The 16,340-nt window shown below is 31.2% G+C and overlaps 1 protein-coding gene across 3 annotated transcripts in view; it reads left to right on the top strand.

Annotated features, from left to right (window-relative positions):
- LOC143224644 (ADP-ribosylation factor-binding protein GGA1-like) overlaps positions 1-16,340 on the top strand; it is a 54,068-nt gene that overhangs the window by 21,014 nt on the left and 16,714 nt on the right. For 2 of the 3 annotated variants that reach the window (XR_013013386.1, XM_076452765.1), the window contains exons 3-8: positions 557-670; positions 5,005-5,100; positions 5,366-5,671; positions 6,387-6,543; positions 9,820-10,034; positions 15,578-15,741. Coding sequence is in view for 2 of the 3 variants with exons in the window: in XM_076452765.1 (XP_076308880.1) it covers positions 557-670; positions 5,005-5,100; positions 5,366-5,671; positions 6,387-6,543; positions 9,820-10,034; positions 15,578-15,741 (1,052 nt within the window). In the remaining variant the exon portion in view is untranslated. The remainder of the gene's footprint in view (positions 1-556; positions 671-5,004; positions 5,101-5,365; positions 5,672-6,386; positions 6,544-9,819; positions 10,035-15,577; positions 15,742-16,340) is intronic. The other variant, XM_076452766.1, reaches the window with a different exon arrangement.

Raw genomic sequence — 16,340 nt, 5'->3', positions numbered from 1 at the left:
GTAACACACTCTCTACTATGTAAATTTTTTATATACTAAAGTATCCCATTTCTCCTCTATTTTGATGTAACACACTCTCTACTATGTAAATTGTTTATATACTGAAGTATCCCATTTCTCCTCTATTTTGATTTAACACACTCTCTACTATGTAAATTGTTTATATGCTGAAGTATCCCATTTCTCCTCTGTTTTTCTGTAACACACTCTCTACTGTGTAAATTGTTTATATACTGAAGTATCCCATTTCTTCTCTGTTTTTTTGTAACACACTCTCTACTATGTAAATTGTTTATATACTGAAGTATCCCATTTCTCCTCTGTTTTTCTGTAACACACTCTCTACTGTGTAAATTGTTTATATACTGAAGTATCCCATTTCTCCTCTGTTTTTCTGTAACACACTCTTTACTGTGTAAATTGTTTATATACTGAAGTATCCCGTTTCTCCTCTATTTTGATTTAACACACTCTCTACTGTGTAAATTGTTTATATACTGAAACATCCCATTTCTCCTCTGTTTTTCTGTAACACACTCTCTACTTTGTATTTCAGGTGATATTCTGAAAGCCAATGATGACCTTACAACAGTGATAAACACTTACAAGAAATTGGTCCTTGGACAAGATGTTGGACCCGTGGTATTTTTAGCAGACAGAAACCCTAAAAGTAAGTGAAACTTCTTTGTAATGTTTTTATAGATAAAATGTATCATTATTTATATTTTATTTATGGTGTATCATAAATGAAATGCAGGTTGAACCTTGAATATTTTCACCTTGTTAAAATACATGTAGAAAATGACATATTTTGTTAGTAATATAGCTTTTTGAAAATTAAAGTTTTTCTTTTATATTAATTGTTTTCAGTTAAATTTTGGCCAAAGATTTGTGAAGCGTGTTAAGTCGTTCTTTTTAGCTTGAATAATGGGTAAAATATGAAAATTAATTTAAAATGTGTAGACATAATTTAACATTGTTTAACATTAACTTTAAAGAACACATTATTTTACTGTTAAAAGGAACTTTGTGATGACTTGTCAGATAAAGCTTATAATTTGTAAAGCAGTGATAAAGCCATTAGTCTGACATACATAAGGAGTTTGTGGCTAAACAACAGAAACATTAATAGAATTTTGGTGTGGTATTCTGTATAGTGTTTGGTATATAAACAAGAGGGAATCCCCAATAGCTACAGTTGTAATTAGATTTCAGATCAGTCAAGAGGTGAAACTATGAGCTGAAAGTCTGTACTTGAAAGCTCTGAGCCATTTTATTAGCTGCTATGTTTGAGCTAAAGAAAGGATCACAGTCTTGTACAAAGACCAATTCATATTAAATTAAGAATGAAAAGATTTACTACTTCCTATAAAAGATGGCATTTATTTCATCATTAGCTACAATGAAACCCAAATTTCATAGCATAACAGATAAGCCCATGATACTCTTAACCCCATTGCTAAGGAAATGGGTCAAAGTCTATGTTGTGTTGTATTTGTTGACATGTATTCAAAATAGAAATGAACTACTATTTTATGAATGTAGGTCAGTAAGTTTGGTATCAAGTTGTATATTGCAATTCAACTTGTAGCATGATCCATGAGAATTTCTTAATTCAAAAGTAAATATTAAAAATGAAACCTTAAATATCAGTTTTGTGTGTCACGTGGTACATTGAATGTAGCATTGGTTCAAGTTACTAATACTAATGAGTTAGAATCTAAAATAATAACCTTGTATCTTTTATATTTGCTGAGATGTCACCACATACCCTGAATCAAACACAGTGGCCCTGCCCACCTCTTTTCATTTTGGGAAACGTGTGTTATCCCTGTTTGCATGTACAATGTGAGTAATTAACTGAAGGCTCAGAATGTCCTTTCTAGTGGCTTTCTCAATCGGTTTTAAGTATTCTGGCTTCAAATCCTTTCTTTTCATACTGCATTCTAAGTAGTAAGGTAAGACATACAGTGAACTTGAAATTTTATATTTTCTCACACTGAAATACAGCTTAATTACTGTGGTTGATGAATTATTGTGGAATTCTATTATATTGGTGCAGTAATTTATGCCTTTTTTGTTATTTCAAAATATATATTATATATAAACCCTAAAATTATTTTGTTTCACATTCTTTGTTGACACATTTGATTAGGCTCAGCAGTCTGTGGCAGGCTACAAACAAGTACAAAGTTTATAATTAGAATAGATAATTGTTTAGTGTACTTCTTTATTTAGTGTTCTGTTAATTAAGAAATATAATAATATATATACATATATAATCTAATATTTGAAGTGTAACTTTTACAAAATGCTGGTTCACAGTAAAAATGGTTAACTTAGTAAAGGCCAGTTTTATATTCTTGGATATGGTAATGAGTGCATTTGCTGCATCATTCTGATTTTGTTATATTAACTAGGAACAGCTGAATATAATAAATGTATAATGTTATGACAGTGAAGCTACGTAGACTAAGTGTTTCTGTTTTCATGTTATAATTTGTAGTTATTCAAGAATGAAGAAAGCGTATTTTATATTTATTTGTCCACCAATGGCATAGCAAGAAAGTAAGTCAGTTGACTTGCAAAGCTAGAAACTAGGTACAAATAGTCCATTGTGTAGCTCTATGCTACATTCAATCAGTGTTTTTATTTCTTGATTTGATATGATGGTTACAAGGTCAGTCAAATTAATAAAATCCATACAGTATTGAAAATAATTGATCAAATATAAAGATTTTCTAAAAAGAAACATAATAATCTGGAGATTATAAATATTTTGCATGTGAAATATGAAAGTCTTCTGGGGCGTAAAAAGTATATTTAATTTTAAAATTGAAACTTCTTTGCCTTTTTTTGAATGTTGACTATTCGACACACAATAAAAACATTACTCAAGAAACCTTAAAACTTAATAAAAATATCTGAACTTTTACATTTGAAAGCATTGTAATGTTTACAAATAATCTTCACGACTTTGTAAAGATATGCATACATTATCAAAAATAATAGTATAATTACACTCATGAATACTTTTGTAGTTACGAGTTAGGTGGATCTCACCCAATCTGTAATAGTAGGTTTAATAATATCAGACCTGTCTATTTTCATAGGTGTATTATTGACAGTTTTGTAGCAGGTAATATAAAGAATGTATAACATATAAACTTCTATAGGTAGATCTGTGTGATACAACCATATAAGAAAATTTATAAGAAGAGAAAGTCTGTGGTGAAGTATTTACTTTCTACAGCAGACACTGACTTCCAAATCTTCATTCAACTTAAAACATTTCTCTGTGGTATTGTGGAGGTATGTTCACTACAGCTTGGACTTTCACAATATCTCTCTTCTCTGAACACGTCAAAGTATTTAATGACAAATCTATATAGAGACAGAGAAAATTCTACAGTTGGTGAATATCTGTATGTCTGAGAGATGCATGTAATGACAATTTATATTAGCTTCCTCTGTGTGTCCATGAATTTTGAACTTTGACCCCATAATTAACAAAGTGGGCACTTTGCTACATAACTCAACATCTACCAGTCCTTTGTACAGCAAAGTATAGAACATTGTAAAGTCGTCACTTCTCTTGGAGGGCCAGTTAGGCATAGAAAGTAGATTTTCCATAAACTGAAGTATATAAGATTGGTCTTCATTAAGAGACATATTGCTACCCATTTAGCATGAGGTGGAATATTCTTCAGTTTGGAGGAACTCAAAGCTCTTTTTCTGTCAGCTGTTGGTGCTAGCCAAAAGTATCATGCTTATCTAAATGATGAAACAAAGATATAAACACACTAGTACAGGACGTTAAGTCTTTCAAAAAGAAAACAGTCCAGCACGGTACGGATGTCTTGTTTATTTCTATTCATAAGAAAGCAGTCCAGCACTATACGGATGTCTTGTTTATTTCTATTCATAAGAAAGCAGTCCAGCACTATACGGATGTCTTGTTTATTTCTATTCATAAGAAAGCAGTCCAGCACTATACGGATGTCTTGTTTATTTCTATTCATAAGAAAGCAGTCCAGCACTATACGGATGTCTTGTTTATTTCTATTCATAAGAAAACAGTCTAGCACGATATGGATGTCTTGTTTAGTAACTTACATTCAAGCCACATGTCATGAGGCTTTAGTAACTTATGTTCAAGCCACATGTCATGAGGTTTTAGTAACTTACGTTCAAGCCACATGTCATGAGGTTTTAGTAACTTACGTTCAAGCCACATGTCATGAGGTTTTAGTAACTTACACATGTCACGAGGTTTTGTTAACTTACATACAAGATCGTGGCTAATAATACATATTGTAATAATTAGTTTATTAGTTTTGAGTTCATAATTTTATAAGGCAATATTAAAAAAAAGATTTTTTGTAGATAAAAACTTATGTTAACTGAAAGACTGACAGATCTTGTAAAGATATTCACATTACATTGATAGTTGAAAGTATTAGGTCTAAAAAGAGTTTAAACAAGTACAAAGAGGATGCATGGTCAATAAAATTGATTGAACCTATATTGAGAAAGTTAATGGCTATTAAGGACACAGATGTTACTTTATAACATACCGTGTTTAAGTGCAGAGATGTTAAGGTAAGCAGAAAGTAGCTTTAAAAGTCATAGGTTCCTGGGATTTCAGACAAGAAATGCTGAGGCTAAGACCCTTACCTAAAAATAAAATAATTTTCTAGGTAGGAAGCTTTGGTCTCATAGCTTTCACTAGGGACCTGGGAAGATTCCAAGTATATAGCCCTAGTTATACATCATAGAAAAGTCTTTAATAATGAGAACACTGTAAGGGTATAAACCATATGGATATCTGTACATTTAATAGTGACACAATCCATTATGGCTTTTACAAATAATAAAAAAGGATAAGTTATTATAAATAACAATAATTATTTGAATTGATTTTAAAGAAGTAGTTATTGCATAGTACTGTGATTAGCTGTTCACATTCAAGTGTGGTGTTTCTATCTCTATTTATTTGTATAGGTGAAACTTCACTCTTGGACCTAGCATCTCCTACAGAGAAGCGTGGTTCTCAGTGTGTGGATTCAAGTCTTCTGGATGACCAGCTGTTAGCTCTAGGTAAAGAAAGTAACTTGTCTTGGCTTCTTTATTTTTGAATGAACAACCATTTTTATTCTAACTTAAATACAGTCAAGTAATAGTTCTTTTGAAGTAGGACTTGTTATTATTTATTACATTAATTTTCAGATGATTACTTTAAGACAGCAGATAAATAAAGTTTCATTACTGGCACTTGTGGCTGAATTTTATTTTTAGTTCAGTTTATATTTTTGTGGATATAAAAGAAATACATAAAATGATATTAATTGGTGCTTTTATACAGGCTTGAGTGACTCAAAACAGAATATGTCACCACATCAGTCACCTTCTTCTGTCATAAATGGTGTGAAAACCTCTAGTGACCTTGAGGATCTGGATAAGATATTTTCTGTGGGAAATTCTAAAACAGAAATTACAAATTCAGGTTTTGGAATCCTCACATCTCAAGTAAATGGTGCGGGTGTTGGAAGCACCAATTCCATTGCAGTCAGAACCACAGTGGGTATTTCATCTAGTGCTCCGGTTTCTGCCACACCAGCATATCACAGAGATGAAAATATTCCAAAGCTTCTCCAGCCCATAAATACAAGTATGTTAATGTTTTGGAAGCCCAGAGACCAAAATATAGTTGAAAAATATAGGTGTAGTCCATGGAGTGTTCAGTGGTTTCAACACATTTTGTAAATAAAAACAATTTTGATTTGTGAAAGTTAAAAATTTTGGAGGAAAAAAGAAAATTCATTACTCAATTATTTAAACTTGAAGTATTAAACTAATATGTTCCACAATAAATATATATGTATGTATGTATGCGTGTGTATTTATTTATGAGCAACTTCTCTCTTTAATTGTGTTAGAGGGTGGACTTTTAACTGTTCTGAACGAGTAAAATATTAAACAGTGCTTAAAACTGTCGTGCATTTTGATACTGAACATATAATTTATTTTGCTTTATTTCAACAAACTTTTTATCGTACAGTTAAACTTCTGTAACGTTAGGCTAACGTTACCTGTGAAAAGTGGCTGTACTAATATTAACTTTAAATATTTATGTGTGATTTTGGAATAATTTAATTATTGTACAATTTTTCTTTCTGTTCATTAGTAAGGTAACTTATAGAGGAAGTAGAATGTAACTTACAAATGAATGAAGCTGTTTCTATATAACAAACAATGGAATTACTTGATCACTGGATAAACCTAAACCTATCACAGTGTATTGAACCATCATATAAGTATCTTGGCTATGAACAGGATTTTGGAATTTCTAGGTTAGTTTCAAATTATCGTTTCTTCTGTTTCAGTAGAATCTCCTGTTCCAATATGTACTACTCATAGTAACGATAAAAACAGCTTTAGGTCAGTTGGAGCAAAAGGGTTAGAAGAATTGGATGTGTTAAGTCAGTCATTGCTGAAGAAAAGTTTACCAGCCAATGCTCCAACTAAGTCTGAATTTCCAAGGTAAAGTTCAGGTGGTACTTAAGCACTAATAAGTGATAGTTTGTGTTGCATACAACTGTTCTCTAAATGATTAATTGTTGAAAATATAAGAAATTGCAAATTTCATATTAATTAAATACCTGTTAAAGTTAAAATTATGTGGTTTTTTCTTTGGAAAGAGGGATCTCTTACACTTCAGAACCCTCTTGTACTGTTATCTGTTTCATGTTTTGTAGTATATTCTGGTTTTAATGTTAAGAATTAGTGTTGTATTTTCCATGATAATATGTCCTATTTCTGTTCATAAAATTTAGTTGACTAAAAATTTGTTTCTTGTCACAACTTATTCAAACTCAAGTGTGTGCTTTAACGCTATTGAAATGGGTCTTTCTATAGTCATAGTTTGAAGGTCATGTCATCACATTTCTAAACATGCATTCATAAAGTAGTAATCTACTATCTTATACCAGTAATACTTAACTTATTCATATCAAATTATTTGATATAAAAATTTTAAATGTAACATTTAATTGTATCAAAGTGTATGATATTAGAATTTGAGAAAAAAACATTCAAATTGGTGTCAAATCGAATGATATTAAAATTTTAAATATAACATTCAAAATGGTATCAAGTTGTATGGTATTGGAATTTTAAATACAACATTCAAATTGGTATCAAAGTGTATGATATTAAAATTTTAAATATAACATTCAAAATGGTATCAAGTTGTATGGTATTGGAATTTTAAATACAACATTCAAATTGGTATCAAAGTGTATGATATTAAAATTTTTAATATAACATACAAATTCATAGTTGAAAATAAATCTTGAATATTAATTTTTGTGAGTCATGTGGTATGTTGAATGTAGCACTGGTTCAAACTAGATGTTTTTGGTGTTAAGTACAAAATCTGTAATTTTTTTATGAATTAGGAACCTAACTTACCAATATTGACAAGATAGAATATGAAATAAGAACCTCCTGTCTTTTCTGTTTGCTAAGACATCACTACATTTAGACATTCAAACACAGTGACCATGTCCAACTCTGTCTATTTTTATAAATACTTGCTTATGTACATGTGCTTCCATTTATGATGTGTGAATAACTAATTGGAAGCTCAGAATGTCTCAAGCTTGGTACTCTGAGCCTCTGTAAAGAGAAACCTGCTTTTTTTCATGGTTGTCTTGAAATCATAAGGAAAGTCATTATTGAGCTTGAAAAATCATGTGTTTTAGACCAAAATAAAGCTTAGCTTGTTAGTTTGATGAATGGAATTCTGTGGTATTTATATAGTTTTTGTTATTTCAAAATGCATGTGTAAAACTTAAACAAAATAGTTTGTTTTACATTTTTCTTATGTGAAATATGACAAGGCTTAACAAATTACAGCAGGCAGCAAATGAGACAAAGTTCATAACTAGAGAGATAGTTTTCAATACTTCTTTAATTGGCATTTTATGTTTTAAGAAAAATAATGGAAACTTAAGAACTTATTCGTTAATATTAGTTGTCTATATATGTGCATAATGTATTATAACTCAAATGTGACTACTTTACAAAATACTGGTGCACTAGAACGTAACCAAGGCAAGTAACTTCCTAAAGGTCAGTCTTATGTTATTGGATATGGTAACATGAGTGCATGTGTGATACGTCATTCAACTCCTGTAATATCAGTGAGATGCTATTCTAAGGTCAATATAATAATTTTTGTATCTGTAAAATGTTATGAGATTTAAGTATTTAGGTTAAATATTTGTGTTTTTATGTTATAATTTAGACATTCTAGAATGAAAAAAATGACATTTTATTTTCTATTTCTTATGATGGTTACGAGGTCAGTCAAATTGACCAAAACTATACAGTGATACAGAAGTTAAAATAACAGATAATGTTTTTGCTAAAAAAAATGCATCATTATTGGGGAGATATTTTTTATTGCTTTTAAAGATTTTTCATGTGAAATTTAAATTTTAATATCAAAATTAAAATTATTTCACATTCAAAATTTAAAAATGCAAAAACATTAGGTTGTCCAGAAATGTCAGAATTCTCACGATGAAATTTAGAAGCTGAATATTGAGTAACTTATTGTTGGTGTTGTTGCTTACCAGGTGTTTTAATTGTCTACTGTTTTAACTCTACTCAGAATAAGTTTTGTAACCCCAAAGGCAGCATGGACAGGAAGGACTTTCATTTACAACTTCAAAATTGGATGAAAAGCTACTGAAACTACACAGAACATCAACCAAACATTTAGCTATAGATCTGTTATCGAAAGTACAGTTCAGCATTGGTTCTGAAGTTTTTACATGGAGATGAAAGTCTTGAAGACCACAAAGGTCATAGAAGGAAGCCATCCTTAAATGAAAACACATTAAGGGAAGCAGTTGATGCAGACTCTTGCACACCAGTATGTGAGCTTGCAGAAAAGCTAAGCACAAGCAAATCAAGCATTGCCAACCCCCTGAATGCAATTGGAAAGAAGAAAACGTTAGATCAGTGGGTTCCACATGAACTGACTGAAGATCAGCAAAATGTGCATTATGAGACCTGTCGAGGATGATGCTCCATCGTGTTACTTGTATTAGGACTCCAAAATACTTGAGTTAACATTGTGATCAAATGTGGAAACATTTAGAAATAAAGTTTTAAGTATTTAAGATACACACATTCCTTTTAGAAAGAAAATTATAGCTGCAAGTAAAAATATCGCTGCAAGTGAAAATATAGCTACAAGTAAAAATATAGCTACAAGTGAAAAACCAGTTTGGCAAAGGTTTTAAGAGACAAAGAAAAGCATGAGAAATGTATTGTGTGTAAAAACTACTGGTTTGGGTTAAGAAAATTTTTTATGCAGAGGAGCGAACAATGTTTTGAACTTCTTCAGTCATCGTCAGGTTTACAAAGACAGAAAGAGGTAACGGACCGATAGCTGACCACATGTTAGATCTAAGCACACCCTCTACATTCTTACACTCAGTTACACAACTGCCTTCAAACATTGTTCATTGAACACCTAACAGTGTGATAATCAGACTATCACATTAGAACAACTAAGTGTTATAATCAAACTATTGCTCAAGAACAATTAACAGTAATGATCAGACTATAACTTTACAATACTTAACAATGTAGTAATCATATTATCACTCACTCTAGAACAATTAACACTGTGATAATCAGACTTATCATTTTAAAATGATAAAAATTATTGTTATTGTAATCAGACTTGGAACATTTATATTGTTGAAAGCTCTAATGTAGATTTTTCTTGTCTCATTTTAGTGCTCCTCAGAAAATTCCAATGAATCAGCTACCTAAACAACCACAAGTTCAGACCCCAAGCTCACCGTCCCTATTACGTGTAAATCATCCCCAAGATTCAAATCCTACAGTGGAAACAGAAAATAGGGTTCCATCAATTTCTCCTTCCAAAGTTTCTGTGCAAGATGTTTCGTCTCTTTCAGATGTTACAGTACCTTTACAAAGTATACAACCAGGTATTAATGACTTTCATAAAACAAAGTATTGTGAGAAATATAATTTTATTGTTGTTATACTTTACTACAATATATAAATTAATACTACAAGGTATTGATGATGTTTAAAGATAAGTTATTGTAAGAAATATTATTCTTATACTTTACTGCAAGATATAAATTAATACTACCAAGTATAGATGATTCTTTGATAGATTGTTTAGGCAGAGTATTCATGATGAAACTTTGTAGAATGGACGACAACTGCCTGTTGTGGAGATACAATTGTAGAAGACGATGTTTTGAAAGTCTTCCGCCTTTCATCTTGAAGTCGGTGCGTGTGTAGGTGCTGACCATCTTTTATAGTGTCCTGTTGGATTGTGGAGAGCGTGTTGTGATTGGTTGGATTATCACTGTTTCTGATTGGAGGAGAGACTTCCTGTAGATTTAACCAATGGCAGCCACAGGTTACTCACCTCTAATCCAGAATCTATGTTAAGTGAAGGTTTAATAGTGTTAATATAAAATGATTCTTTCATTTTTCTTGTCTTCCAGAATTTGTCTGTGTTGATGATTCTAGTTTTCTCGCAGTTTATTCTGTGTCCAGTTGACGTGGCATGCTCTGCCATGGCTGAATTTTGTGTTTTCATGAGTCTTGTACTATATTTATGTTCTTTTATTCTTGTCGAGAGTTTTCTTCCTGTTTCTCCAATATATGTATCATTGCATGAACACGGAATTTTGTAGAGGATGTTTTGGAGATTCTCTTTGGTAGGTCACTGTTTATTTTTTACCAGAATGGACCTTAAGGTCTCCCAAACCCTATGGCTGAACAATTCCGACATCAAACTTGCACCATTTTCAGAAAGACTGAGAAACCAAAACCAAACATCACTAAACATGAATGAAGCACATTGAACCTTCTAAAACAAGACAACAACATGATTCTACCAGCAGACAAAGGAAACAGTCATCCTAGATGTCAACAGTTAGGTCAAACAGTTACTAGACAAACACCAATATAATAAGATCACCATGATCACCAGAGAGACTCTTCAATAGAATACTGAACAAACTAAAGAAAGAAGGCTTAATCAACAAAAAAACTAACCAAAGACTTAAGTTCCAATGAAAATTTCCCTCCTTGGTTTTACGGACTACCTATGGTACACACACCTTATATACCTCTAAGGCCTATTGTCAGTGCTCAAAACCCACCTTGCCATCAACTGGCTACTTTGCTAGTACCTATCTTATCTCCACTATGTGGAAACACAGAACATCACGTTGAAAACTCAATAGATTTCATAAGACAGCTCAGAAAGCTATACATCAAATTCCAGGATATTATGTTCAGTTTTGATGTCACAGGTCTGTTTATCAATGTTTCAACCTCAGAAATCCTTCACATCACCAGACAACGACAGTTGAATGACAACTCTTTACCACACAGAAAAGATATGAAAATAGACTTCATAATGGAACTAACAACCATTTGTCTACAATCAACCTATTTCCAATACAATGAGGAATTCTACAAACAAACAAATGGTGTAGCCTGGGGTCACCACTCTTTTCCAGCCTTGCAGACACTTTCATGGAAGACATTGAAGAAAGAGCCATTTCATCCACACTGATAAAACCAAGTTTCTTCAGACGTTATGTCGACGACACCTTCGTTATTTGGCCCCACAGTCATGAAAACTTACCAGCTTTCTTAGAACATCTCAATTCCATAGACAAAAGAATCCACTTCTATGGAAATAGAGAAACAAAACAAATAACCACATATGTATACAGAAAACCCACCCACATGGACAGATACCTACACTTCCAGTCCTATCATCTAACCTCGATGAAATGTGGTATAATCCAATGCCTAAACAAGAGAGCGGAAAACATTTGTGATAAGACATCTATCGAAGCAGAACGCCAAAAGATCGTAGAGAGTTTAAAACAGAATGGTTACACTTCCTTCTTCATCAAAAACTCCTTGAAGACCACAACAGAAAGAAAACATCAGTAAGTCACCACCATTTAATTACCATATCTATAACATTTCAGTGAAAAACTCAAACACATAGCCAACAAATTCAACATAGAAGTCCGGTGAAAATCCTACAATACCTTAAGGTCCATTCTGGTAAAAAACAAACAGCGATTTACCAAAGAGAATCTTAAAAACGTCATCTGTGAAATTCCGTGTTCCTGCAACGATACATACATTAGAGAAACAGAAAGAAAACTCTCAACAAGAATAAAAGAACATAAATATAGTACAAGACTCATGAAAACACAAAATTCAGCCATGGCAGAGCATGCCACGTCAACTGGACACAGAATAAACTGCGAGAAAACTAGAATCATCAACACAGACAAATTCTGGAAGACAAGAAAAATGAAAGAATCATTTTATATTAACACTATTAAACCTTCACTTAACATAGATTCTGGATTAGAGGTGAGTAACCTGTGGCTGCCATTGGTTAAATGTACAGGAAATCTCTCCTCCAATCAGAAACAGTGATAATCCAACCAATAACAACACGCTCTCCACACTTCACCAGGTCACTATAAAAGATGGTCAGCACGTACACATACCTATTTGAAGACGAAAGGTGAAAGACTTTCAAAACGTCGTCCTCTACAACAGGCAGTTGTCATCCATTCTACAAAGTTTCATCATGAATAGATGATGTTTAAAGAAGATAAGTTACAATAAGAAATATTGTTGTTATACTTTACTACAAGATATAAATTAATACTACTAGGTATTGATGATGTTCAAAGAAGAAGAGATACTGTTAGAAATATTGTTGTTTTACTTTACTGCAAGATATAAATTAATACTACCAGGTATGGATGATGTTCAAAGAAGAAGAGATACTGTTAGAAATATTGTTGTTATACTTTACTACAAGATATAAATTAATACTACTAGGTATTGATGATGTTCAAAGAAGAAGAGATACTGTTAGAAATATTGTTGTTATACTTTACTACAAGATATAAATTAATACTACCAGGTATTGATGATGTTCAAAGAAGAAGAGATACTGTTAGAAATATCGTTCTTATACTTTACTACAAGATATAAATTAATACTACTAGGTATTGATGATGTTCAAAGAAGAAGAGATACTGTTAGAAATATTCTTGTTATACTTTACTACAAGATATAAATTAATACTACCAGGTATTGATGATGTTCAAAGAAGAAGAGATACTGTTAGAAATATTGTTGTTATACTTTACTACAAGATATAAATTAATACTACCAGGTATTGATGATATTCAAAGAAGAAGAGATACTGTTAGAAATATTGTTGTTATACTTTACTACAAGATATAAATTAATACTACCAGGTATTGATGATGTTCAAAGAAGAAGAGATACTGTTAGAAATATTGTTGTTATACTTTACTACAAGATATAAATTAATACTACTAGGTATTGACGATGTTCAAAGAAGAAGAGATACTGTTAGAAATATCGTTCTTATACTTTACTACAAGATATAAATTAATACTACTAGGTATTGATGATGTTCAAAGAAGAAGAGATACTGTTAGAAATATTGTTGTTATACTTTACTACAAGATATAAATTAATACTACCAGGTATGGATGATGTTCAAAGAAGAAGAGATACTGTTAGAAATATTGTTATACTTTACTACAAGATATAAATTAATACTACTAGGTATTGATGATGTTCAAAAAAGAAGAGATACTGTTAGAAATATTGTTGTTATACTTTACTACAAGATATAAATTAATACTACCAGGTATTGATGATGTTCAAAGAAGAAGAGATACTGTTAGAAATATTGTTGTTATACTTTACTACAAGATATAAATTAATACTACCAGGTATTGATGATGTTCAAAGAAGAAGAGATACTGTTAGAAATATCGTTGTTATACTTTACTACAAGATATAAATTAATACTACCAGGTATGGATGATGTTCAAAGAAGAAGAGATACTGTTAGAAATATTGTTGTTATACTTCACTACAAGATATAAATTAATACTATCAGGTATTGATGATGTTCAAAGAAGAAGAGATACTGTTAGAAATATTGTTGTTATACTTCACTACAAGATATAAATTAATACTACCAGGTATTGATGATGTTCAAAGAAGAAGAGATACTGTTAGAAATATTGTTGTTATACTTTACTACAATATATAAATTAATACTACCGGGTATGGATGATGTTCAAAAAAGAAGAGATACTGTTAGAAATATTGTTGTTATACTTTACTACAAGATATAAATTAATGGCTCATCTCTTGTGATACACGTATTTTACCATACAAACAATGTTGCTACAGTGACCTCAGTTTCTGAATATAATTCTTTGTCTTCTTACACATTTCTCTGGCTTCAACAAGTTTGTTAGATTAGTCAGTAAGAGAGTGATGCAACTGTGAAGTGTATTAAGCTGTCAGTTAATTGTCTTAGGTTTCTTTAAAACATTTTAAGGTTGTTGTGAAGTAAACATTCATTAATTAAGTAGTACCATAATAGCTGTATTTATACCAGACTGGAAACATTCATTAATGAAGTAGTACCATAATAGCTGTACTTATACCAGACTGGAAACATTCATTAATGAAGTAGTACCGTAATAGCTGTACTTATACCAGACTGGAAACATTCATTAATGAAGTTGTGTCATAAGAGCTGTACTTATACCAGACTGGAAACATTCATTAATGAAGTTGTGTCATAAGAGCTGTACATCTAACAGACTGGAAACATTCATTAATGAAGTTGTGTCATAAGAGCTGTACTTATACCAGACTGGAAACATTCATTAATGAAGTTCTACCATAAGAGCTGTACTTCTAACAGACTGGAAACATTCATTAATGAAGTAGTACCATAAGAGCTGTACTTATACCAGACTGGAAACATTCATTAATGAAGTTCTACCATAAGAGCTGTACTTCTAACAGACTGGAAACATTCATTAATGAAGTTCTACCATAAGAGCTGTACTTCTAACAGACTGGAAACATTCATTAATGAAGTAGTACCATAAGAGCTGTACATCTAACAGACTAGAAACATTCATTGTCATCGCACAATAAATTTTTCATTAGAAAATAAATTATCTTCAGGGTATTGGTAAATTCTTACGTAAGATAATATTAGCTGTATATTTGTGAATATTTAATATTATCTTGGATACAAAATAGTCATGAATACAGCTTTTTAAATACACTAATCTTGCTTATAAAGATTAGAATACATTGTTATATTGTTTGTGTACTGTCACTGTTAAAGAGATTTTTGGATGTGGCACATAAAAGACTAAATATGGAGAAATGTCCTACTATATTTGTTTATTATTTTCTAAAACGTGTTTTTAAAATCAGTTCTATTTACAAATAAAATGTTAAGTTTATATTAGAAGAATTTATAGCTGTTGTTATTACAAATGAGTAGCTAGTTTGAAATATATACAATGACATGTTAATCTGCAAAAAAACAATTATTTATTAGAGACTAGTATTTAATTTCAACTTTTTATTATCCAAATTATTTCAGGAGAAACTCCACCATTAACTCTTCAAGAGAAAAATGGCCTGACTGTTGTTGTTCATTTTGGTAAAGACTCTCCGAGAGCAGATGTCACTGTGATGGTTGTATCAACTATGAGTAGAAATTCGTGCCCAGTGAAAAGTTTCTACTTTCAGGCTGCAGTACCAAAAGTAATCAACCTAAAAGACAATTGGTGTTTATCTGTATTATTAATTTATCAAAAACACTGTCCAATCAAACATTCTTCTCTGTTGTGTGACTGATTGATTAATACTTTCTGCATTATTCTATGTAAGGAACAGTGGTTTAACAGTTGTCACTAATTTAATAATTATAGGAAGTATCCTGGAAAAAAAATATTATTTTAACAACAGCAGTTAAAAAAATAAGATTATTTTTACGGTTACAATGTGAACGCAATCATACAAATAATACTCCATTTATCCAACAATAAACAGGATTTTTGTTATCACAATCTTGGAATCATTGGTCATTCATATTACTAATAATACTGGTTTGTGTTTAACAATACTACTGTTCACATTCTTTTGTAGTAGTAACAGATCTGAACCCATTCTTGTTCACTCTGTTTTTATTTAAGATTACAGATTTTCATGTTTAAAAACTGTTTAACCCTCAAACAACAGGAATGCTATACATAGCAGCATCAGTTGATGATGGACACCATTTTTCTGATATGTTTATTTAGTTTTAAAGGTTTAAAATAAAAATGACATTATTATTTGTTGTTTTTAGCCTGTCTGTATGG

This window comes from Tachypleus tridentatus, chromosome 9 (genome assembly GCF_004210375.1).
Source record: "Tachypleus tridentatus isolate NWPU-2018 chromosome 9, ASM421037v1, whole genome shotgun sequence".
Taxonomy (NCBI): Eukaryota; Metazoa; Arthropoda; class Merostomata; order Xiphosura; family Limulidae; genus Tachypleus; species Tachypleus tridentatus.
Note: the sequence above shows the minus strand (reverse complement) of the source record. Positions and strands in the feature narration are given on the sequence as shown.